At 41.7% G+C, this 26,327-nt stretch overlaps 1 protein-coding gene across 13 annotated transcripts in view; it reads right to left on the bottom strand.

Annotated features, from left to right (window-relative positions):
* Nucleotides 1–26,327, bottom strand: part of CADPS (calcium dependent secretion activator) — a 483,782-nt gene that overhangs the window by 230,469 nt on the left and 226,986 nt on the right. For all 13 annotated transcript variants that reach the window (XM_047847306.1, XM_047847316.1, XM_047847337.1 and 10 more), the window contains 2 exons: nucleotides 21,125–21,358; nucleotides 10,497–10,618 (listed from right to left, as the gene is read on the bottom strand). In XM_047847306.1, the coding sequence (XP_047703262.1) occupies nucleotides 10,497–10,618; nucleotides 21,125–21,358 (356 nt within the window). The remainder of the gene's footprint in view (nucleotides 1–10,496; nucleotides 10,619–21,124; nucleotides 21,359–26,327) is intronic.

The following is a 26,327-nucleotide window of genomic DNA, read 5'->3' on the forward strand; positions in this document are numbered from 1 at the left end:
CTAAGTAGGAAAGTGCAAAAGAGAGAAGCATTTTCTAGGCCCCAAGTCTTGATGTATACTTGGCTCAACAGAAAATCACCAAGTTCTGCTGTCGGAATGGATACTTTGTGTGATCTGATGCAGCAGGGAGAAAAACAAGGTGACAACATGGCAGGGCAGAACTGGGACTTCAAGTGCCAAGACCCCTGCTTCCAATTCCTCTTTCCTAACGGTTCTCAATTATTGATATTGCAATTCTATTGTACCTATTGTACCTATCAAAGACTTGATATGTAAAGTAATGGTAGACAAGAGCTCTCTTTTTATTCCTTTTGTCTCTCTAGTACATTTACAAAAGGAAAAAAAAAAATCCCAAACAACAAAACCATGATAGCCTGTTTGCTAAATGACAAGATACACCCAACTTTACACAGATGTACTTTAACTGGTGACGCACCTAGCAATTCTTTGGTGTGCATGTGTGTGTATACATACGTGTACTGTGTTCATTACTCGAAAAGTGATAGTGGTTGGATGTTGAGAAGAGTTCACGCAATGGGTTCATTTGGTTTTTCACACTTTTTCTGTTCCCTTAGATATTTTGCAACCATTTCTGTTCTTTCAGATACTTACTGCTCATTTCAGTACAGAAATCTCCACCATAATTATTGTTATGACCATTAGTATTCTAAAGAGGGTTCAAGTCCATCACAGGGACCTTCTCCTTAGCTTTTCCCAGAGCCATGTGCCATTAAGGCTTAACTTTGAGTCGATCAACATTTATTGATCATCTATGTAAGGTATTATAAGAAAGTCAGCCTGATATACAGATTTTTCCAAGTACAAGTACATAATTTACGTATAAATGAGCGCAGTCCAAGGAAAACTAAAAACATGCATCTAAACCATAAAGGGCACCTGACTGATGGCCTTTGTTACCTGTTTCCCTTTCACCCTGGCTCCACTGAAGGCAATAATAAATTACAAAAATAAGAATACCAATTCTTACACTTGTCCCAAGTGCTTTGCATATATTATTAAATTTGAAGGCTCATCAACAAGCCTATATGTATCATTAGCCTCATGTTATAGTTGCAGAAACATAGGTTTAGAAAGATTTAGTAACTCATCCAATGTAACAAGGTCCATGGCACAATTGGGATCCAAACTAGGGATTGTCTTACCCCAAAGCTTTTGCTCTTATGCCTACACTGAACCTTTATTTTCCATACTATCACCAAAATGTTTCCAACCAGATTCCAGCTATGAAAGCTTCCCTGGAATAGCTGCTTTAGCCCAAATTCTCTGAACCAGAAGCTGTGGGGTGGGGTGAAAGTTTTAAGTCCTTGCAAAGGAACCCAGGGAACTTTGGGACTCTAGAGTTTAAGCACTGGAGTCCCAGAAGGTCCCAAACACCTCGATGATTGGCATTATGACAAGAAGAGCATCTGTGTTCCCCAGAGGCCCCACACTCATCTGCAGCCCTGCAGTGAGGTGAGCTCTGTATCACAGCACAGGGCACTTTGCCGTAAAACCGATAACACACAGACAAAGAAGATCTCCACAGCACTGTGGCCTCTCTTGAACAAAGGCTCTGATCCAGAAAGAAGCTGGAAGAACGGGCGTGTAGAGACCCAGGTGTAGGAGGCTGAATGATTTGGCATGTTGTGACCCTGGGTGGGGATTCGGGAAGTACTCCTGCCCTTTTCTGTTCCTCTTGCCTTTGGGAACCAGCTCTTATATCATGCAATTGATGGCAGTCTACCTTGGGGGTCTGTCCTCTGGCTCTGGAAAGAAGTTTGGCCATCGTGCCCTTTCTCCTTAGGCAGATTTTCCCACGTGTGTGGAGTCATACAGCCTAGATTTGAGGAGTTGTAGGATTTTATGGCACGCCTCTTCTCTGGACTGCTTCTTCCTTATGGGTAACGAGGGCATTAGTGGGTACCTCTTTCTTAACAGTGCCATGTGGGATTCAGCGAGATCACAGTCTGTCTTTGGCTATTATTTCTTGAAAGGTTACACTGTGTCGTTCATTGAACTCAGCTGCTAAAATGGATCATATTTTTCAACATCGAGCCGGCAGGGCAGGTTGTATTGTTATCTCCACTTCAAATGTGAGGAAAGGAAGCTCAGGAAAGAGGATCCACTTGCCCAAGGTCACCTAGCAGGTGAGCGGTGGAGCTGGGATTTAAACCCAGGGCTGTGTGACTCAACCATAGGATATCAGCTAGCTCATTGGCTGGCATCTAGCAGACTTCAGTGAATGGTAGGGGCAATTGTTTTTGATACTGATTCTGTCAGAAGAGATGATGAGCATTATCATTAGTGGCTCCTTCTGGAATCTGGTAAGCACCTTGAAGGTCGGGGCCACCCCAGGTTCATCTCTGCCGACTCACACAGACTCGTGTGGGTCGAATTATGCCTGCGGAGCTGAGAGTCTGCAGTGAGTTGGAGCACCCGTATTAGTGCTGATGTGTGATGGCACATTCATCACCTTGTAAGCAGGGGCACTGATTTACCCCATAAAGTAACTGCGCTTATGGGAAAGGAATGGGCCCTGTTAGACACCTTTGCTGAGTAGTCAATGCTAATGAAAAAATGCCTGCTTTTAGTGGCATGATTTCTTTCAGGAAGTGGAGTGGCAGCATGTGTTAAAGGTACAGGCTTTGTATTTGTCTCCTGGCTCAGCTATTTCTTATCTGTGCAACTTTCACCAAGTTACTTACCCTCCCTGAATCTCAGCATTTCCATCAGTAAAATGGAATCATAACAGTACCTATCTCATAGGTGTCAGTACGGCATTAAATAAGACATTGACTATGAAATACTGAGCACAGGACCTGGTCCCTAGAAGGTGTTACATTACTTAACAGTTCATTGCTATTTTAGACCTAGCCATTTTTTTCCAGCTCTCTTTCCTCCCTCCAAAGAAGAATGAAGTCATGATAATAATAGCCAACATGATAGGCAGGGTTTTAAATAGTCTGTATATGTTAATTAATTTAATTTTCACAAGAACGTGGACACTGAGGCACAAAGAGTTAAATAACCTGCCCAATGTCATGCAGCTGAGATATGGACCCAGTGCTCTGGCTCCCGATTCTGTGCTCTTATCCAAGATGCCATATTGCCTCTATGCATTGACGAATCTAAAGCAAGCGTCTCTTATTTTCTTATTAGTGAGGATAAATTAAGTGCTTGGGCTGCATTCCACTATTACATGTAAGAAACAATATACCATTCCTTCCCACATTCTCCCTGGTCACTAAGTGATAAGTTCAGTGGTCTGCCACACTTGGGGAGAAATGCATTGCATTGGATTTCCACTAACCAGTGATGGGCAATCAGTCCCAATCTCAGATTACTCTAGCATCAGGTATAAGTGATGGGTAAGTTCTGGCAATGTATTTGAGGAGCTGAACCAGAAAGTAAAAGAACCTTCTGTCCCTTGGTCCCTAAAGGGCTAAGAAAAAAAAATACATCTTTGTTATATACCTGCCCTATGTTGGACTACTCATGAAATCAGAATTTTCATGAATTTTTTACATTAGGATGGAACATCATTGTGTAACTTGTCAAACTTCAGCCGTTACTCGATCATCCAGTTCTGAACTTCTACCAAGTCTAGAAACTTCACTACCTCAGTGTTACTTGAAATTCCTGAAAACTCTGCCTTAAAGTTCTGCCATTATGGCTCTTCTCTGGATCAAGTAGATGAACATCTTACAGAATTGCCCAGGGGGAAAGTGGTCTTGGATACCACTCATCAGAACACGGTGAATCTGGAAAGCTTGGTAACCTGAACAAGATGGGGTGACATATTTATGGAAGAGTCGTGTGTAACGCTCAGAGCTCTGTCTCTGAAGCTTGGTCTCTAGAACCCCATTCCTTTCTACCTTTTACAGTACTGCTTCTTGTTTTTATCAGCCAGCTTCCTTTCACTACCCAAGCAAGCCAACACAAGCAAACACAAACTGGTTTTCAATAAAAGTTGTGCTTCTGGACAAATCTTTCTGGTCTAAGAGGCAGGGCAGTCTCTGAGTATCCCAAACTGTAATTATAATTTTGCTTCTTCCCAACCCACACATCTTCTGGGAGCCTAGCAAAATTGAATTTCTGGGTCAGTGTTGGCCTTTACCATTTATGATTTAATTAACTCTGAAAGAAGCTAAGCATCTCTCTCAGTAAGAAAAACAAGAGACGTGGTAGCCAAGTTCCCACTCAGGTACGACATAAATGCCTCCTGGACTGTGACCTTGAGCATGGAGTTTCGAGGGAGGTAAACATGAAAGGAGGTGATTCTTAGGAGGCCTCACTCCTCATGACAAAGGAGTGAGGCCTCCTAAGAATCACCTCCTTTCATGTTTACCTCCCCAGGACTTTTTACTACGGCGGGCCTCTTCATTTCCTTTAGAACCGAATTACAATCTGCTATTATCTTAAACAATTAATTTGTTCATTCATTGCCCATGTCTTTTACTAGCATGTACACTCTATGAGGCCAAAGAGTGATCTATGTCATTCATGGCTACAGCCCCAGCACAAGTTGGACACAAGGAGAGCATCCCATGTACCCTTGTTGAGGGAATACCAGTGCCCACCCTTTATATCCTTCTCTTGCATCTAAATTTCAAAGAAGCTATTCAAAAAATACATCCTGCTTCCATTTAAATCATTCCAAGGTCCAGTATACTGAAAACATTTTTCCTTATACTGAGAAAGGAAGTACCATTAAGATGATAATATGAGTCAAGGAATTGGTGGCACAACTTCCTTTCCCGACTTTGGAACTGACTTACCGTGGGGGCGATTTAATGCAACTCCATTTGTATGAGTAATTTGGACATAATAAGCCTGGCCCACTTGGAGTTGCCATTAGGACAAACAATATATTTCACAGAAGAGAAGTGTTACAGAAAGTCATTGCATTTTGTGTTCGTGTTTTGCTTTAATGTGGTCTCATTAGTTAAGGTGCCACTGAAAAATGCCAGGGCTGTAGCAGGACCTACCAATGAGGGCATCTTATTTTCTTCTTCCCCTGGAAAGTGGAAGGAAACAGTCTGGTTGTGTTTTCTAATCCGTGACAATAATGAAAGCCATATGTCACGAAGCCCATGGCTTGTCAGGGAATAATAAACTTGTTAAAGGATCAAATGTCAAGTGGCATCCTTGGTTTCCATTCAGAAGAATATAATTTTGGATAATTGAACACAATATTAGACGGCTAACTAAAACTGCCTTTCTTTTTAGCCCAATTACTTAAATTTCTGTGATATTTAATCCACAGGGCTTGCTTTTCTTTAGAGAGTAATTTGCACCATACAAATCCACGAAGAAAGTCACTTTGGAGTGTATCTTCTACTCAGGGAAGATCTTAGAATTCCTTACATCAATTTTCCTAAATTAATTTGCATCCCATCTCCCCAATCTTTGCTGTTCCCACGTACCAACACAGGATACTTCCGTGATTATTTTTTACCATTATCTAGGCACCACCTGTGCTATTATTTACTTAATATATTTTATTTAAATTATTTCACGTTTAAATGTTAATATAATTCTTTAAAAGAGAAAACTTACATCCCTGATCCAAAAGACAAAGCAGCACCACCGGCTGTGAATGGAAGGTGACGCAAATTAGAAATGATTGTTATCTTACGTGTTTCCTTGTTCATGTGTTTCCTGCCTGTGCCCTTTATGAGAATGCACACTTTATGGGGCCAGAGCTTGACGTGTGTCATTCAAGGCTGTAGCTCCAGCACCAGGAGGACACAAAGAAAGCATCCCCTGTCCCTTGTTGAGGGAATACCAGTCCCCACCCCTCCTATCAGCCCCTGACATCTACATTTCAAAGGAGACATTCAGAAAAGATATCCTCTTTCAATTTAAACCACTTCAAGGCCCAGTATACAAAAAAACATTTTTGGGTAAATGAGATCTAAATAATGCTGTGAAATTCTAACTGGAGGCTCCTGTTTGCAGATGACTCAGAGCCTGAGGCCTCTGGTGGTGTTAAATATCTACCAGACCCAAATAAAATAGTTCTTGACCTGATCAGAAGAACTGACAAACAAATGGAAAAGCAGTTACTTCCTTGTCCCATGATTTGATTTTACTCCACGTCCTGTCTTGATAAAAACATACATAATCTCTGTTATCAGTAGAGCTGAGAGTGCCAGGCTTTTTGAAAAACACCTCGGGGTGACAAGAAAAGTCTTCTGCTCTGTTCCATGGGAGGTAGACAAATGTATCTGAGTTCTTGCATCCACAAAGTATTTCTCTCCTCCACTCCCTTGCTTTCCTGAGATTGCCTGCCTAAAAAACACCATTTCAATTACTTCTGCCTCAGCACCTCCATTGGTTTCTCACAGAAGCAGAAACAATGTATTACAAATGGAGGCAAAAGTCTTTGAAATAAACACATTGCTTGAAAACTTGTGATAACATATTTTGCTGGCTTTCCACATTAAAAACCCAGGACAGGAGGACAAGTGAATTGAAAGGGCATATAGTCTGCTTGAAAATAATCCCACAGGTAGCACACTACAATGAAGGATGAACAGAGGACACACAGACGCATGCGTGCAGATGCCATTTTTTCCAATCAAAAAAATTCTTTAAGTCATGAACACAGCAGTCTTACGTTACACACACCGGATCCAAAATGATCATGCGGGGCAGGGCCCTGGTTGTAAGTAAAGAGACAGCACTGGCTGAGGAGGTGAGGGAGAGTTTGGAAACTCCGTGACTAGATTTGGACAATATAGACCAGCATTTCCAAAGGATGCTAATAGGTATTAGGTGAAATAAGTTTGGGAAACTCATGAACAAACAAAGCTAAGTAGGTTCATTTATATGGTTGGAAATCTTCCAAGTTTTTAAAATGCCCACGAAGATTGAATAACTCAGATTTAATGTTTTGCATTTTCCAAACTTAATCATTCTCCCTGCAGGTACCATTCTCCTGCCCTTGCTTTTATTGGAATTATCTATACATTGGAGTTCCAAAAACCTACACCCTTGGACTAAGTGGGTTATGCGACGTACTCCTTGATTCATGACTGTACTTGGTAACAACAACAACAACAACAAAAAGACAAAAGTCAAATTCCTTGTAGACACATGAAGGATAAGATGTGGGTTTCCAGTTGCTAAGTGAAAATACTTATTAGCAGCAACAATAGAATTCAAGAGTAATAAAACAGGCTTGGATTTAATTTTGATTTTAGAATGTATAAATAAAGTATGGGGATATGCTGGTGGTAAGAATAGTCAAAGACAAGATTCAGAGGATGAATAGGGCAGGAAAAGGGCTACGCTTCTCAGATAATGAAGTGGAGTTATTAGGACACATAGAAGATAACCCTCCAAAGGATACTTTTTGGGGTAATCAAAATCAAGGAGCAGACATGATAACTGGAGATTAGCAATGGGAAAAATTAGAAGTAGAAAAAAAAAGGAGAAGAAATATAAGCTTCAAAGGAAAAAAAAATGGTAGAGAGGATTCTGAATAAGTCCACACCACGGAGGGAGGAAGAAAAGGCCCCTGTACCAATGGGCTTGCTCCTAGTACCAGGTACCACCAGAGGCAGAAAAAAACCTTCCAGAACTGAACTAGGACAAAGAAACTGGCAAAGAAGAGAGTTGGGAAAAGAATTATTGATTTACAAGGAAGATGATAGAGGTTGTAAACAGAATTGATGCAGGAATGATAAAAAAAAAAAAAAAGAGGGGCGCTTGGGTGGCTCAGTCGGTTAAGCATCCGACTTCAGCTCAGGTCACGATCTCACAGTTCGTGGGTTCGAGCCCGGTGTTGGGCTCTCTGCTGTTAGCACAGAGCCTGCTTCGGATCCTCTGTCTCCTTCTCTCTCTGCCCCTTCCCTGCTCGCATGTGCTCTCATTCTTTCTCACACTCTCTCTCTTTCTCTCTTAAAAATAAATATCCATTTTAAAAAAAGGATCAAAGAAGAGACAGCAAGAAACACAAGCATCGCTACATTTCAGACTCTGGGTTTATCTCTTTGGGGTGCTATAGAAATGGCAAACATGAGGTTCTTAGACCTCTTCCTCTCCTATGGCAGACATTCCAATTCCAAGTTCGTCATGCGCTATTTTCCTCTGAGTACAGATTTGGCCTCAGAACCCTTCTTAACACAGTGCTGCAGTTAGCCACTGCTGACTGATTTGAGTTGACCCTAGACCTGAAATCTGCACTCTTACTGTATTTAAAAACAAACAGGCAAACAAGAAAATCCTCTGTGAGGTTTTAGCAGTACCCGCTCACTGATGGAAGAGAAATGAAACTATCATACTTTTGGCTAGAAAAGCAAAGTGTTCAGTGTGAGATGTTTATTAATATGGACATAATAATGCACATGTGTGGATAGGAGTAAATATGTATGTGAAATACGAGTATGTCAAGTAGAGAGACTGAAGTATTCCATATTTAGTTGTAATCTGAAACTCTGTTTTGAGCATTCATAAACACATGAAGATCAGCTCGTCATTTACCCTGGCAGCTAAAACCTTTAAACCCAATAAAATGATATGAATTATGTTTTAAGCTACCATAGCTCATATGAAACAACAGCCTGTCGGAATAATCAGAGCTTTCTCCTTCCTCCTCTATCTTATGACACCATATTGAGCCCAACACCTAAAAAGTTGGCAGAAACACCGAATAGGTTTTTCATCCCCCACATACGACACGTTTTTAAAAGCATGCATAAATAATGCAGCATAACATAATAACATTGATAATGATCAGGCCATGGTGACAGGTGTGGGGAAAATTGGGATTTGTATCAAAGGCAGGCAGTAAAAAGGAAACTGCGTTCATCTTCAGTTGAAAACTAAGTTTAAAAAAAGGGAGGAAGGATCGTGTGTGACAAGTTGTATTGGTTTCCATTTCCTCTTACTTACGTTCATTAATTTCGCCCAGCTTCCGAGCTTATTTATGCAAAGAAAAACTTGAAGGCATACAATGCCCTAGATTTTCTCTAGTCTGGGAAACATGCAGTGCTTTCTTTGAACTATTTTGTTTCAACATCCTGGTAAGCTATTCATGTTCTGCTAAACAGTTCATAATGCTTTGCAGGAGGAGAAGCAGGGCATTACTATCAGGGGTCGTTCTTTTTATGACTTCTATGAATTAACAACAATAACAAAACAAAGGTCATTAGTCTGGTTGGCATAATTGAGATAGAAAAGGAAGGGAAAGAGGCAGTGGGGTGGGAGGGAAATAGTAGTGACCTGTCAAGAATCTTTGAGGCCTGACAGTGTTCTGACCCAAATGAATTGATCATCATCACTCTTGTGAACGATTGCCATAGAATCCTAGCTGGTCTCCTGCATCCCTCCACTGCAGCCATCGTGATCTTTTTAAAACACATTTCTAATCACCTATCTCCATGCTTTCCTCTCCATAGTCTAGCAAAGCCCTTCATTGTGTGGTCCCTTCCTGCCTCACTGGCAGCTTATGGCATACCTATTCTCTGAACTCCATCTCCACTGGCCTTCTTTCAGTTCTGCTTTCCTACAAGGCCTTTGCTGGCCACAGGGCCTTTGCACAAGCTGACTCTGCCTGGAATGTTCTTTCCACTCCCACCTGCTTCACTCAACTTTTGTAATACTAGCCCAAATGTCTTGTAACTCCTAAAGAAGCCCAACTCTGACTCTTTCCCCACAAAGTGATTTGAGTCCTCTGCTGTCACTTGTCAAAGCACTCTTTCTTTTTCAACATTTATAACTATTTGTAATTATACATTAATGTGATTATATTTCTGATCCTCCCACTCAATGTTAAGTATAAGATCTGTAGAACTATAGCAGTGACTACCTTCCTCTCCCCTGGGCACCTCTACCTTGTACCCACAGAGTGAACATTTGGCAAATATGTACTGACTGAATGAATTAACGTATCTAATATAATACATTGCTTTACTGAAATAGTCATAACTGCTTTACTGAAATAGTCATAACTGTGGCACATAGAGAAAGCTTTTGAACAAATTGTTTATACCATAAACCAAATATTATTTAGTAAATCTAATAAAAGAAATTTTGTATGAAACTCTCCGGTACATTGTATCAAAGGATTGAAGATGTGACTGAATTCTCTAAGATTAATACATAAAGCCTCCAGAATGGAGATTATTTCTTTAAGTTTCTTCTGTTTTCAGCTCTGAAGGAAATGGAATCCTTACACACATTTTTTTTTTTTTAAAGAGCAAGTGAGTGAGCGAGCATGGGGTTCCATCCCCAAACCCTGGGATCATGACCTGAGCCAAGATCGAGAGTCGGGCGTTTAACTGACTAAGCCACCCAGGAGCCCCAGGAATTGGAATCCTTATTACGGCTGCTGAATAAGAATGTAATTGAGTCATCCTGTATGGAAAATAATCAAGGTATATGCCTTCTAGAACCTTCTGGGGAAACCAGACCTGTAACTTGGACAAAATTGTGGCAATGAGAGCAACCTTCTTCTGGAAGATGAGCCGTGGAGAAACAGAACTTACGTTGGTTTAGAAGCCTCGGCCTGGTCGGTCTGTAGTTTCTCTCCTCCTTCCACCTCCATGGTGCAATACACAATGCGATTGGGAGCCAAGGATTTGAGGCCTTGGACTTCCATGATCACCACCTGGAAGGAGAACCACACATGGCAGAGGTTATCCCAAGCTTGTACCCAAAGCCATGGGAAGCATCACCCAGAAGAAAATACACAGATGGGAAGAAGCCACCAAAATACCCGACGGGTATCTGTTTTCTAGCAGCTTATCTATCAGTTTTCTAGCAGCCAGCCTGGTACCAGTCTTGCGTGAAGATGCAAATTCTTCATAGTGTAACTTACTGCCTCCCAGATGGAAAGACAACCTTCACTACCTCAGATGCTCACAGGGGCCAGACAGGTAAGGGGAAATGGCTGCTTTTTTCCTGGGTTCAATGCATGATTATTTTTTCCTTTCCACAAAGAAACAGGGTCTCTCTTATCTTCTTTCAAAATAGTCTAGCTTTTAATTCAGCACTCAGCAGAGACAAAGGCCCAGAAATTCACTTTTCTCTTTGCAGTGAGGTAAGTGCTAACACAAGTGCTAAGAGCAAAGGCCATTCAGCATTAGAGTCCAGGACGCGGAGTTGCGGCAAGATGGTGGCTTAGGAGGACGCTGGGCTCACCGCACGTCCTGCTGATCACTTAGATTCCATCTACACCTGCCTAAATAACCCAGAAAACCGCCAGAGGATTAGCAGAACAGAGTCGCTGGAGCCAAACGCAGACGAGAGGCCCACGGAAGAGGGTAGGAAGGGCGGCGAGGCGGTACGCGCTCCACGGACTGGCGGGAGGGAGCCGGGGCGGAGGGGCGGCTCGCCGGCCAAGCAGAGCCCCCGAGTCGGGCTTGCAAAAGCGGAGGGGCCGGGCGGACTGTGTTCCGACAGCAAGCGCGACTTAGCGTCTGGGAGGTCAGAAATTAACAGCTCTGCTCGGAAAGCGGGAAGGCTGGAGGACAAAGGGAGGGAGAGCTGCTGAGCCCCCAGACGACAGAGCTCAGTTTGGTGGGGAACAAAGGCGCTCGCCAGCGCCATCTCCCCCGCCCATCCCCCAGCCAAAATCCCAAAGAGAACCAGTTCCAGCCAGGGAACTTGCTCGCTCCGCGCAAACACCCAACTCTGCGCTTCTGCGGAGCCAAACCTCCGGCAGCGGATCTGACTCCCTCCCGCTGCCACAGGGCCCCTCCTGAAGTGGATCACCTAAGGAGAAGCGATCTAAGCCTGCCCCTCCTGCCCCCGAGCACCTTGCCTACCCACCCCAGCTAAAAACGCCAGATCCCCAGCATCACAAGCCTGGCAGGATGCAAGTAGCCCAGACGAGCCACACCACCCCACAGTGAATCCCGCCCCTAGGAGAGGGGAAGAGAAGGCACACACCAGTCTGACTGTGGCCCCAGCGGTGGGCTGGGGGCAGACATCAGGTCTGACTGCGGCCCCGCCCACCAACTCCAGGTATACACCACAGCACAGGGGAAGTGCCCTGCAGGTCCTCACCACGCCAGGGACTATCCAAAATGACCAAGCGGAAGAACTCCCCTCAGAAGAATCTCCAGGAAATAACAACAGCTAATGAGCTGATCAAAAAGGATTTAAATAATATAACAGAAAGTGAATTTAGAATAATAGTCATAAAATTAATCGCTGGGCTTGAAAACAGTATACAGGACAGCAGAGAATCTCTTGCTACAGAGATCAAGGGACTAAGGAACAGTCACGAGGAGCTGAAAAACGCTTTAAACGAAATGCATAACAAAATGGAAACCACCACAGCTCGGCTTGAAGAGGCAGAGGAGAGAATAGGTGAACTAGAAGATAAAGTTATGGAAAAAGAGGAAGCTGAGAAAAAGAGAGAGAAAAAAATCCAGGAGTATGAGGGGAAAATTAGAGAATTAAGTGATACACTAAAAAGAAATAATATACGCATAATTGGTATCCCAGAGGAGGAAGAGAGAGGGAAAGGTGCTGAAGGGGTACTTGAAGAAATCATAGCTGAGAACTTCCCTGAACTGGGGAAGGAAAAAGGCATTGAAATCCAAGAGGCACAGAGAACTCCCTTCAGACGTAACTTGAATCGATCTTCTGCACGACATATCATAGTGAAACTGGCAAAATACAAGGATAAAGAGAAAATTCTGAAAGCAGCAAGGGGTAAACGTGCCCTCACATATAAAGGGAGACCTATAAGACTCGTGACTGATCTCTCTTTTGAAACTTGGCAGGCCAGAAAGAATTGGCAAGAGATTTTCAGGGTGCTAGACAGAAAAAATATGCAGCCGAGAATCCTTTATCCAGCAAGTCTGTCATTTAGAATAGAAGGAGAGATAAAGGTCTTCCCAAACAAACAAAAACTGAAGGAATTTGTCACCACTAAACCAGCCCTACAAGAGATCCTAAGGGGGTCCCTGTGAGACAAAGTCCCAGAGACATCACTATAAGCATAAAACATACAGACATCACAATGACTCTAAACCCGTATCTTTCTATAATAACACTGAATGTAAATGGATTAAATGCGCCAACCAAAAGACATAGGGTATCAGAATGGATAAAAAAACAAGACCCATCTATTTGCTGTCTACAAGAGACTCATTTTAGACCTGAGGACACCTTTAGATTGAGAGTGAGGGGATGGAGAACTATTTATCATGCGACTGGAAGCCAAAAGAAAGCTGGAGTAGCCATACTTATATCAGACAAACTAGACTTTAAATTAAAGGCTGTAACAAGAGATGAAGAAGGACATTATATAATAGTTACAGGGTCTATCCATCAGGAAGAGCTAACAATTATCAATGTCTATGCACCGAATACCGGAGCCCCCAAATATATAAAACAATTACTCATAAACATAAGCAACCTTATTGATAAGAATGTGGTAATTGCAGGGGACTTTAATACACCACTCACAGAAATGGATAGATCAACTAGACACACGGTCAATAAAGAAACAAGGGCCCTGAATGAGACATTGGATGAGATGGACTTGACAGATATATTTAGAACTCTGCATCCCAAAGCAACAGAATATACTTTCTTCTCGAGTGCACATGGAACATTCTCCAAGATAGATCATATACTGGGTCACAAAACAGCCCTTCATAAGTTTACAAGAATTGAAATTATACCATGCTTACTTTCAGACCACAATGCCATGAAGCTTGAAATCAACCACAGGAAAAAGTCTGGAAATCCTCCAAAAGCATGGAGGTTAAAGAACACCCTACTAACGAATGAGTGGGTCAACCAGGCAATTAGAGAAGAAATTAAAAAATATATGGAAACAAACGAAAATGAAAATACAACAATCCAAACGCTTTGGGACGCAGCAAAGGCAGTCCTGAGAGGAAAATACATTGCAATCCAGGCCTATCTCAAGAAACAAGAAAAATCCCAAATACAAAATCTAACAGCACACCTAAAGGAACTAGAAGCAGAACAGCAAAGGCAGCCTAAGCCCAGCAGAAGAAGAGAAATAATAAAGATCAGGGCAGAAATAAACAATATAGAAACTAAAAAAACTGTAGAGCAGATCAACGAAACCAAGAGTTGGTTTTTTGAAAAAATAAACAAAATTGACAAACCTCTAGCCAGGCTTCTCAAAAAGAAAAGGGAGATGACCCAAATAGATAAAATCATGAATGAAAATGGAATTATTACAACCAATCCCTCAGAGATACAAACAATTATCAGGGAATACTATGAAAACTTATATGCCAACAAATTGGACAACCTGGAAGAAATGGACGAATTCCTGAACACCCACACGCTTCCAAAACTCAATCAGGAGGAAATAGAAAGCTTGAACAGACCCATAACCAGCGAAGAAATTGAATCGGTTATCAAAAATCTCCCAACAAATAAGAGTCCAGGACCAGATGGCTTCCCAGGGGAGTTCTACCAGACGTTTAAAGCAGAGATAATACCTATCCTTCTCAAGCTATTCCAAGAAATAGAAAGGGAAGGAAAACTTCCAGACTCATTCTATGAAGCCAGTATTACTTTGATTCCTAAACCAGACAGAGACCCAGTAAAAAAAGAGAACTACAGGCCAATATCCCTGATGAATATGGATGCAAAAATTCTCAATAAGATACTAGCAAATCGAATTCAACGGCATATAAAAAGAATTATTCACCATGATCAAGTGGGATTCATTCCTGGGATGCAGGGCTGGTTCAACATTCGCAAATCAATCAACGTGATACATCACATTAACAAAAAAAGAGAGAAGAACCATATGATCCTGTCAATCGATGCAGAAAAGGCCTTCGACAAAATCCAGCACCCTTTCTTAATAAAAACCCTTGAGAAAGTCGGGATAGAAGGAACATACTTAAAGATCATAAAAGCCATTTATGAAAAGCCCACAGCTAACATCATCCTCAACGGGGAAAAACTGAAAGCTTTTTCCCTGAGATCAGGAACACGACAAGGATGCCCACTCTCACCGCTGCTGTTTAACATAGTGCTGGAAGTTCTAGCATCAGCAATCAGACAACAAAAGGAAATCAAAGGCATCAAAATTGGCAAAGATGAAGTCAAGCTTTCGCTTTTTGCAGATGACATGATATTATACATGGAAAATCCGATAGACTCCACCAAAAGTCTGCTAGAACTGATACAGGAATTCAGCAAAGTTGCAGGCTACAAAATCAATGTACAGAAATCAGTTGCATTCTTATACACTAACAATGAAGCAACAGAAAGACAAATAAAGAAACTGATCCCATTCACAATTGCACCAAGAAGCATAAAATACCTAGGAATAAATCTAACCAAAGATGTAAAGGATCTGTATGCTGAAAACTATAGAAAGCTTCTGAAGGAAATTGAAGAAGATTTAAAGAAATGGAAAGACATTCCCTGCTCATGGATTGGAAAAATAAATATTGTCAAAATGTCAATACTACCCAAAGCTATCTACACATTCAATGCAATCCCAATCAAAATTGCACCAGCATTCTTCTCGAAACTAGAACAAGCAATCCTAAAATTCATATGGAACCACAAAAGGCCCCGAATAGCCAAAGGAATTTTGAAGAAGAAGACCAAAGCAGGAGGCATCACAATCCCAGACTTTAGCCTCTACTACAAAGCTGTCATCATGAAGACAGCATGGTATTGGCACCAAAACAGACACATAGACCAATGGAATAGAATAGAAACCCCAGAACTAGACCCACAAACGTATGGCCAACTCATCTTTGACAAAGCAGGAAAGAACATCCAATGGAAAAAAGACAGCCTCTTTAACAAATGGTGCTGGGAGAACTGGACAGCAACATGCAGAAGGTTGAAACTAGACCACTTTCTCACACCATTCACAAAAATAAACTCAAAATGGATAAAGGACCTAAATGTGAGACAGGAAACCATCAAAACCTTAGAGGAGAAAGCAGGAAAAGACCTCTCTGACCTCAGCCGTAGCAATCTCTTACTGGACACATCCCCAAAGGCAAGGGAATTAAAAGCAAAAGTGAATTACTGGGACCTTATGAAGATAAAAAGCTTCTGCACAGCCAAGGAAACAACCAACAAAACTAAAAGGCAACCAACGGAATGGGAAAAGATATTCGCAAATGACATATCGGACAAAGGGCTAGTATCCAAAATCTATAAAGAGCTCACCAAACTCCACACCCGAAAAACAAATAACCCAGTGAAGAAATGGGCAGAAAACATGAATAGACACTTCTCTAAAGAAGACATCCGGATGGCCAACAGGCACATGAAAAGATGTTCAGCGTCGCTCCTTATCAGGGAAATACAAATCAAAACCACACTCAGGTATCACCTCACGCCAGTCAGAGTGGCCAAAATGAACAAATCAGGAGACTATAGATGCTGGAGAGGATGTGGAGAAACGGGAACCCTCTTGCACTGTTGGTGGGAATGCAAATTGGTGCAGCCGCTCTGGAAAGCAGTGTGGAGGTTCCTCAGAAAATTAAAAATAGACCTACCCTATGACCCAGCAATAGCACTGCTAGGAATTTATCCAAGGGATACAGGAGCACTGATGCATAGGGGCACTTGTACCCCAATGTTCATAGCAGCACTCTCAACAATAGCCAAATTATGGAAAGAGCCTAAATGTCCATCAACTGATGAATGGATAAAGAAATTGTGGTTTATATACACAATGGAATATTACGTGGCAATGAGAAAAAATGAAATATGGCCTTTCGTAGCAACGTGGATGGAACTGGAGAGTGTGATGCTAAGTGAAATAAGCCATACAGAGAAAGACAGATACCATATGGTTTCACTCTTATGTGGATCCTGAGAAACTTCACAGGAACCCATGGGGGAGGGGAAGGAAAAAAAAAAAAAAAAAGAGGTTAGAATGGGAGAGAGCCAAAGCATAAGAGACTTAAAAACTGAGAACAAACTGAGGGTTGATGGGGGGTGGGAGGGAGGAGAGGGTGGGTGATGGGTATTGAGGAGGGCACCTTTTGGGATGAGCACTGGGTGTTGTATGGAAACCAATTTGTCAATAAATTTCATAAAAAAAAAAATAAAAAAAATAAAAGGCAAACTAAGGGTGAATGGGGGTAGGGGAGAAGGGAAAGTGGGTGATGGTCAGGGAAGAGGGCATTTGTTGGGATGAGCACTGGGTGTTGTATGGAAACCAATTTGACAATAAATTATACTTAAAAAAAAATAATAATAAAAAAAAAATAAATAAAAAAAAACAAAAACAAAAACAAACAAACAAAAAAAAAAAAAAAAAAAAAAAAAAAAAAAAAAAAAAAAAAGAGTCCAGGACGCAAGAGGGAGCGGTGGGGCCCGTGGCAAAATGGAGGGCACGTGCTCCATGTACACAGAGCAGTCAGGACTCAGGTGCACCCCATTGTTGCCTTGTCAGTCCTTAGTCCACAGCTGCCAGATACGGCGATTTTTCCTCCCAGATAATGGAAACCTGAATCAGAACCAAAGTCAGAAATCTGATTTTGAAATTTTGACAATAATCCCCAAAGGGAGGAATAAAATACACAAACTGTGCAGGTCAGCATTGTGGAATCAAAACAAAAACATGTCTGCAGCTGCGTACTCTCTGCTCTACACTGAGGAGAAAAGCTGGTGTTTTGCTGGACCAAAATGTATCATTTACAATCCCTGGCACTGCCCACCACGACCCTTACACTCCATTCGATCACCTGCTATTCTCTGATTCAGTGGGGCCGCCCTGTCTTATGTAAGAGGGGAGGATAGGGCAGATGCACTGATTTAGAAATCTGAAACAAATGCCCTGCATCAGGGATCTATAGTAAGCCAGGTATATAAAAGTATCACCCATTCATACTCCAAAAGAGGAAAATGGCATCGCACAAGGAGAAGGGTATGTTTGTGCAAAACATGTACACTTCTTTAACGGGCTTGATTACTAGAGTTGGCTTTGAACCACGATGTACAAGTCAGTTTTGCTGATTAATAGTCCTGTGGTTCTCAAACTTAGTGTAAATCGTAAATATCTGGAAGGCTTATTAAACCCAGACACTGCCGGGCTCCACCCCCAGATTTTCTTTTCTTTTTTTTTTTTTTTTTGAGTTTATTTATTTAGAGAGAGACAAAGACAGCACGAGTGGTAGCAGAGGGAGAGAGAGAGAGAATCCCAAGCAGGCTCTGTGCTGTTAGCATGGATCCCAACGTGGGGCTGGATCCCACAAACCCTGAGATCATGACCTGAGCCCAAATCAAGAGTCCAACACTCACCTGACTGAGCTACCCAGGCGCCCCCATCCCCACAGCTTCTAAGAAGCAGGTCTGGGTGAAGCCCAAGACTTTTTATTTCTACTCATTTCCCTGGTGATGCTGATGCTGGTATTGATGATCTGGGAGCCATCCTTTGAGAACCACTGGATTACTCATGTGCTACTAGGCAAATGACTTGACCTTGAAGTCCCTCCACTTTTCTGTCAAATCTCCTGAGGCCCAGGGTCTTCATCTGTAACGTGTGGACAATAACGTATATGCTGTATCCGTCTGTGGCTGTTGTATGAGGCCCAGATAAGATGATGTAGGTCATAGAAAATTTTCACACTGGTAAGAACCATACCGGTGGAAAGAAATGGGAGGCACAGTAGAAAGAACGCAATTTTTGTGATTTAAAAGATCTCCGTTGAAATCTTGAATCTGCAACTTCACCAGCTGTGTAATCATTTGCCAGTTTCTTAACCTCTCTGAGGCTTTGTTTTCACATATGCAAATGGCTCAGAAGACTGTTTGGGGGATTCGCTGAGTTAACGATGGCGGAGCGGGCAGAGGCACTCCCCATATGCCGATTCTGTTTCACCAGAGTACTCCCCTGTTCTAAGACCAAGCCAGACAGGCATCCTGGACCTCAGATCCTGGACCTCAGTTCTCTCGCTGCCGCTAACTGCTCTAGAGTGTCCTTTGCGGTCACGCAATTCTGTAACTGTCTAAAACATGTCTTCCACCAACCTGCAAGTTCAAACCCAGTCTACCCCGATAAGATGACAGTTCCCTATCTCCCTCTCCGTGTCCCCCTGACCGTGTCGCCCAACACACACTCACAAAGAGACGCACCATGATGCTTGCGGGCAGTTTTAGTATATGCACAATTAGCGTTCCAAGTAAAAAGTATTTGGGGACGAAATGAGGGCATTTCGTTCTGTACTTGTGCTTAGATGTTAAAGCCTGTTTGAATCATGTACACATGGGAGTGTGGCTGGGGACTCACTCACAGCTAGATTTCAGATAATCACCTGTATAATATTGAGTACTGATGAAGAATTAGAAAATTACGGATTTAAAAGCTTCATGAAAATCAATAAACCACTTTGCCCCCACTTTCTGTAGAAAGACAAGAGGCAGTGGGGGAATAAATTGCCACCTCTAATAGGCAGTAATCAAATTCAAAGACACATAAGAAAAAGCATTCAGTACCTCAGGTGGCAGCATTAAAAAAGAAAGAAAAAAAGGAAGTTTCTGTGAAATTACACTGATGGTTTTTTCACACCCCAAGTGCCCTATATTTAACTGAATACTGCTTCTGCCAACTGCAAAATAAACGTTGATCACACTGTAATAGGACTATCTTGATCTGAACTGAGCACAGTAAAACAAATTACAGGCAGTTAATTCACAGGAAGCCTTAATGATGTTCTAGAAAATTAATTTAGTCTTTACAAATTCTAATTAAATCTACAGAAATTTGATCTATTCTCTTGGTCTCCCCAAATCTAGGGCCATCATAAAATCCTTGTGGGGTTCTGAGCTTCAATAAGTGAGGAACTGTTCTCAAACTTTAGAATGCATAAGAAGCACCTGGGTGGCTCATTAAAATGCTTATTTCATGGTGTATTCCACCCAGAGATTTTTTTTTTCTGACACCATTGAGGCATATTTTACATATCATATAGTTAACTCATTTCAAGTGTACAATGCGGTGAATTTAGTAAATTTACTAAGTTGCATGACTATCATCATCAGTTAGTTTTAGAACATTTTTATCTCCCAGTAATGTCCCTCCTGTCCATTTCTACCCCCTGCCCCAAGAACCCAATCTGATTTCTGTTTCTGGAGACTTGCCTTGTTTAGACATTTTGTAGCAATGGAATCAAACAGCATGTGGCCTCTTGTGTTTGGCTTCTTTCAGGAAGCAGAATGTTTTTGACCTTCATCTAAATCAAAGCATGTATCTGTAGTTTGTTCCTTTCGATTGCTGAGTAGTAACCCGTTGTACGGATGTACCACATTTTGTCTATCCATTTTCGAGGGGATACACACTGAGGTTGTTTCCATTTTTGGCCATTAAAAATAGTGCTGCTATAAACTTTGAACGGGAGCAAGATTTTATGGGGATGTGTGTTTTCATTTCTCTTGGGTAGATATCTAAGAATAGAGTTGCACTCTGCATGTGCTAGTTTTATGTTTAACTTTTTGCAAAACCACCAAACTCTTTTCCCAGGTGACTGCACCATGTTGCATTGCCTCCACCTTGAGATTTGGTCTGGGTGGTGCCAGGAATCTGCATAGAGAACCAGTTTTCTGGGCAATTCCACCGCAGCCAGATCAGATCCACTCCCTCTATTATACGTATGAAAAACAAACATGTGAGCAGAAGTTATAGAGAAATGTACTGACATGCGGAGCTTTCTGCCACAGTCCCGGTCTGAACGGGTTCTTTCTTTGGCTGATGAAATAAACTAAAAAGGTTCCCCAGCAACAAGAGGCTCTCCTATTGTGTACCCAACAGGAGAGACAACAGGAAAGAAAATCTACAACTCACCAAATGATGCTAGATTGCTTCTCTCCTAACTCCGACACAGGATGGCAACATTATAAACTTTCTAAATTGCGTAAGGGCTTTACAAAATCCTTGAGCAGTGCTTTAAGATGAAAAATAATGCAAGATTAAATTCAGTAGATGGTTCTTAAGACTGCATTTCCTTCAGAAAAGCATGGGCTCCTGGAGATGGGGAATCACTTGCTGATTAGCTGACCTATGCTTAGCAAGCTGTTATTTTAATAACTGCTCCTGGGGTGCAGGGAAGAAAGCAAGCTGATTGTGATGCATCTAATCACCCACGTCCTGCTGGCTGTGCCAGGAAACTTTCAAGGGTTTAGGGCTTTTTACCTCCAGGGAGAAAGACAGCACGACATCTGACTTGGAGAGCTGGTTCTCACTCTCCTCACCCATGTCGATGATGGAAGCGTTGTGGCTGCGTTTGAGTTTCTGAAGTTTGAACTCTCCACCTTTGGACACCGGCATGCTCTCCAAATTGGCCATGAGCAGGTTGACAGATGACTTCAGCTCCTCAATGTACATGTTTTCCATCTCTTTGGATACAAATTTGGGAAATTTGCGCTCCTTGTAAAGGAAAAGAAAAGTATGAGCAGAGGAATAAAAAGGGACCTGATTTACACAGAAGGTTTACATCTTACAGCCCAGAGTTACAATAACATCTACCACTGGTGAAATTTTGCCCAGATATTGTGACACTGTGCTAGAAAAATGTTCAGCCTAGTTGAGTAGACAGCTGTCTGCCTTCTAGTTATTTACAATCTCTAACAGGTAAGAAATACATACATAAACATATAGTAAGAACGAGTCAAATGTTTTATTATAGTTCAATTTTTTACCCCAGTTTTCTCCGACAAATTTGATTTGTGGAAAGAAAAATGGGGTGATATTTTTAAAGTCTGGTTTCAGCTGAAACCGTTTTTCTTTTTAGCAAAATGCAATCCGTTGTTTTTAAGTTTGGAGACAGAAAGACACCCTATTTCTGGATACGTATAGAGATTTTCTCACATGAATAATTCAAAAGGAGCTCATTTGAGATGTTTCAAACATAGCCTGTAGCTATTTCTAAAAGAATAGTAGAAAGAATTGTTACTGTTTTCAAGAAAAATTGAAAAAATTAATGAAGTGATGAAAAACATGATTAAAATTCTTTAGAAAAGAAGATAAAGCAATTCCATATCAGAACTGACCTCTATTTTTTTTTCCTTCCTTGCTTATGAATTCAGTTGTAATAGCAACATGGTTAGCCATGCTCTTTGTTTCCTCATTACCTCTAAGTTGTCCAGGTGCCTTGAATATACTTTGGATCAATCACCTTCTCAAAGAATCATTTCCTACTTGAAACAGGAATTGCCCTCCTTAGCCTTGGTCCATACTGATCAGGTGAGGGGCAAGCCAGATCGGTTTGCCCTTTTTTGCAAGAGACAGAAAAATCCAACTCGAAACTGGCTTAAACAATGGAGGGAAGTGATTGGTTTGAAATGTCCTGGGGTAGATCAGCTTCCAGCAAGGCTGGAGTCAGGACTCGGATAATATCACAACAACTGGTATTTTTCCAAATCTTAATTTGGGTTCCTCGGAGGTGGCTCAATACTCAGTCTGGCTCCCCTTAATGTCACAGAAAGGTTGTTAAAACTCATAACATCATAGCATGCAATCTAAAGGAAGAGTGAATATCTCCCCCTATAATGTCTTTGATTCCAAAATTCTCAAAGTCTGACTTACGCACATAACCTGAACAACCTTTTATGGTTGGTGATATGTTGTGTTGAGTTGCTTAGGCATGAATTATTTCCTCCATCCCTGCGGCTAAGGGTAGAATTCCACCAGGATCACATGGGATGTGAATTGGTTTGCCAATTAGGGGTGGCAAAAAAAAAAATAAGATGTTTCATACATGGGCACCTGACCCAAATCAACCAACTAATTCAGTTAAATGGCCAACAGTCAACCGGATTTACTCTCACAAGCAATTGAACTGAGAGATATTGAGATTGCAGTTAGCAGCGGAATTGAAATAGCAAGATCATGTCTACTCATGTAGACTGCCATATTGGAACAGCTGAAAGAATAAGACACTTGACAAAGAGAGAGAGAGAGGTAGACGGATAGAGGTAGAGACTAACAGATGGAGGAAGGAAAGGAGGGAAGGCAGAAGGAAGGGAACAGGAGAAAAGAAGCTATTTAGAGTCACAGAAAGGAGCTCTGGCTTTTATTGGTTTTCTAATTCTTACAAAGCCCAGTATCTCTCCTTTTGGTTCCTTTGAGATTCTCTTATTTTCCTTTCAATAATTCCCTCCCACCACACATGCACACATACTACTTAACTAGAAGGGTATTTCTTTCTTTCTAACATGGAAGTTGCACTAAAATTCACATAGTAAATCCTCTGTATAGAGCTTGGAGATGCCTTTGCGCTGTGTCAGTCTTCTTCCTACCTAGAGGAACTATTCCCCTTACCCCTTGCCTCCCTAGATAATTCTTAGCCATCTTGTCATCTTCTATATTTCAGCCTCAAAATTTATTTCCCTAGGTCGAATCTCCTTGTTCTACTTTCTTATAACACCTAGCTCAACTTCTTGGTAACATTTACCATAATTATAATTAATGGAAAATGGTGAAATTTTTTTCTCTTTCCTGCTGGGCCATGACGTCTATCTTGATACCCTTGGTGAATTCTTATTTTCTAAAATAATCTTTGGCACATAGTAAGGATTCAATACTTATGAGTTGAGTGAATGAATGGATGGCTTGGCAAAATGTCCATATTAAATATCAACACAGCTAAAACTCAGTCATGAGGTGGAGGTGGAGAGATGATGAAATAGTTCTGGAAGAACATCGAGATTCTGCTTTTCCAGGTAAATGAGCATGGGGGTCTGAAATCCACTCAGCAACCTTTGAGTACTGGTTCCTTCCAGAGCCTCTTACTATAATCACTTCCTGCTTTACCGTTGGGCTCAGCCCACCATGTGGTGCTTTCTAAACACACTGAGGAGCAGCAGGATGGATGCCTCTGAAACGCGATGATAGGCTGATGAGCTCAACAACAGCTAGTAATGATTCAAGGCAAGAATCCTACCTTAGTAGGTAAGTGTTAGGGAGGGATCATGATGAAAGGCTGTGGACTGTTCCCATGAAGCTTATCAACCAATGGGGAGAAAGATCTATTGAAGAACTATCAAGGTAGATACTGTTACAGCAGTGTATGAGACATGAACTCTTGCTGAGAGAGTCAGGAGCGGCTTTCCAGAGGAGGGGATCTGTGAGCTGAGAGTCTGATGGATGAAGAACACTTTACCACCAGGTTGAGTTGGCTGAGACAGGATCATTGTTCTTTCCTCCCTTCCATGGAAAATATACTAGCAACCATGAATCTAAGAAGGTCTGTATAACTGTACATGGCCACATGTATTTCCTCATCTTTTGAACATGGCCCTTATGGAGAGTAAAGATGGAAAGTCAATTCATGATCAAAGAGTGGTCCCCAAGGCCATGTTAGAAGACACCAAGCAGCAAAGGTTACGTATCATTAGCCTAAAGTCTGTTACACTGATCTCTTTCTTTCTCATGTTGGGGCCCAAATCTTATAACTACGTGGGATTCTTGGGAAGCTGGGTAAATGGTATCTCTGAGTTTTTACTGGAAGCTGCTGGCCTTGTGGTTGCCATGGAGATGAAGAGAAAAACTGTCTTGTCTGTGAAGTGGGTTCTTTCTGGCCATCAGCCTTGAGACACCTTATCATCGAGTGCAGTCCCTTTTATCACACCCACCTTTGGGACTCACTCAAGGCCTCACAACTCCACAGCCTTGACATTGTGCAAGAAGATCCAGTGGTTACAGACAATACCGCTTTGGCCCAGAGTTAGAGTACAACAAACTTTATGCAGCAGAGTATTGGAAAAATCCAAAGAATGATCACTCCTCTCAGAACTTGGACAGTTTCTAATGACATCATAAAAAGAGGCTCATAAAACTGAAGTCTGCAAGGGAAAACAAGGCCATTTTTCTGCCCTGTGTACTAAAGCCTTGAGAAGAAATAGCATTCTGTCAATCTAGGCTGAGGTTCTTGAGGGGAGTTTTTAGCAGCAGACCCATTACAAACACATTTCAAAGCTGAGGTTGTGCCAAGAACAAGGAAAATGTAGTCGTCCATTTCGATTGCTACTTTCCCAAGCATTAAAGTAAATTAGCCTTGACAAAAGCATTGTTTATTCATATCGCTTTATGAAAGACATAGCATATGGATGGACAAAGTCTTCCAAAGAAAATTTCTGCTGTCCGTTAATTTTGTTTTGGGCTGATAACACTCCTCAATGGGGATGGCCTCCCAAGGACAATTCCTAACAGGGTTATTTGTGCTCGGCCACACTGAGTGATTTTTGAAACATCTTGAAAAATGGCATTTGAAAGTGCTAACAGCTCTGTCAGCCATTTACTTTTCTTTTCTGTCTTTTCATTTTTATCCATAGAGGATGAAGAGTCACATGTAAAAGCTGACAAGGGTACCCCCACTCAGATAGCGGATCCTTAGACTCCAGAGGCTCAAATGGCAAACTGATAGGTGACCAGAAGGAAGGATGTGGCAGAAGGACACCTCCTAGACACAGAGCTCACTGACAATGTTGTACTTACTCAATACAATCCCTCAAACAAGTCCTGGGCTCCTATGATGTGTCAGGTGTATGGATGTCATTGGGATGAAAGAGTCAGCCAAGAGGTGATGGTATGGGGTGAAGGGGAATGCCAGAAAAAAAAACCAAGTAGATGCCCTGTGACACATGAAGTAACAGAGGCATGTGTAGAGTACAAAGTTCACCAAGGAATCTTATCCAGTTCACATGAGTGAAATCAACTTGACTTTGAATCCTGGGTCTACTACTTACTAGTTGGGTGACTTTAGACAGGTTTCTTCCCTGTGAATTTTAGTTTCCATATTTGAAGTAGGGATAAGAAGCCTCGTACAGTTATTGTGAAGAGTAAAAGGTAAAAACAAACACCAATACTTTTTGACTATATATAATCAGCATATATATACCACATGTATGTATATACACATATATGTATACATATATACATACACATATACATATACATATCCATCAGGTACCATGCTACCACCACCGCTGCTGACAATAACATTACCAATCATAATGACGGTGACTATCATAGAGATCATGATGCTAGTTGGCTCTCACAATTGTTGTTTGTGTCCCGGACACTAAGTAAATACTTTGCATGCTTTACCTCACTTAATCCTTCCAACAACTGAGGCTAGTGCTATCATTTAGTCCAAATTCTGGAGGAAAATGATGCATAGAAGTATATTCAGTAATCAGTAGCATGGAGTGTGAAACCTCCATTGGTTTTTTTTTATTTTTAGCTATATTTGTAGCTACCATACCATAGAGAAGAACTATCTGGCTCTAAATGGCAAAGAGCCAAGGTAAACCCTAGGGGGCTTCTCAGCATCGCGTACCCTCTCTGTGTTGCTTTATCTCAGTGTTCAGCACAGGACCGATAAGAGCCGAGCCCT

Source organism: Prionailurus viverrinus, chromosome A2, assembly GCF_022837055.1.
Source record: "Prionailurus viverrinus isolate Anna chromosome A2, UM_Priviv_1.0, whole genome shotgun sequence".
Lineage (NCBI taxonomy): Eukaryota > Metazoa > Chordata > Mammalia > Carnivora > Felidae > Prionailurus > Prionailurus viverrinus.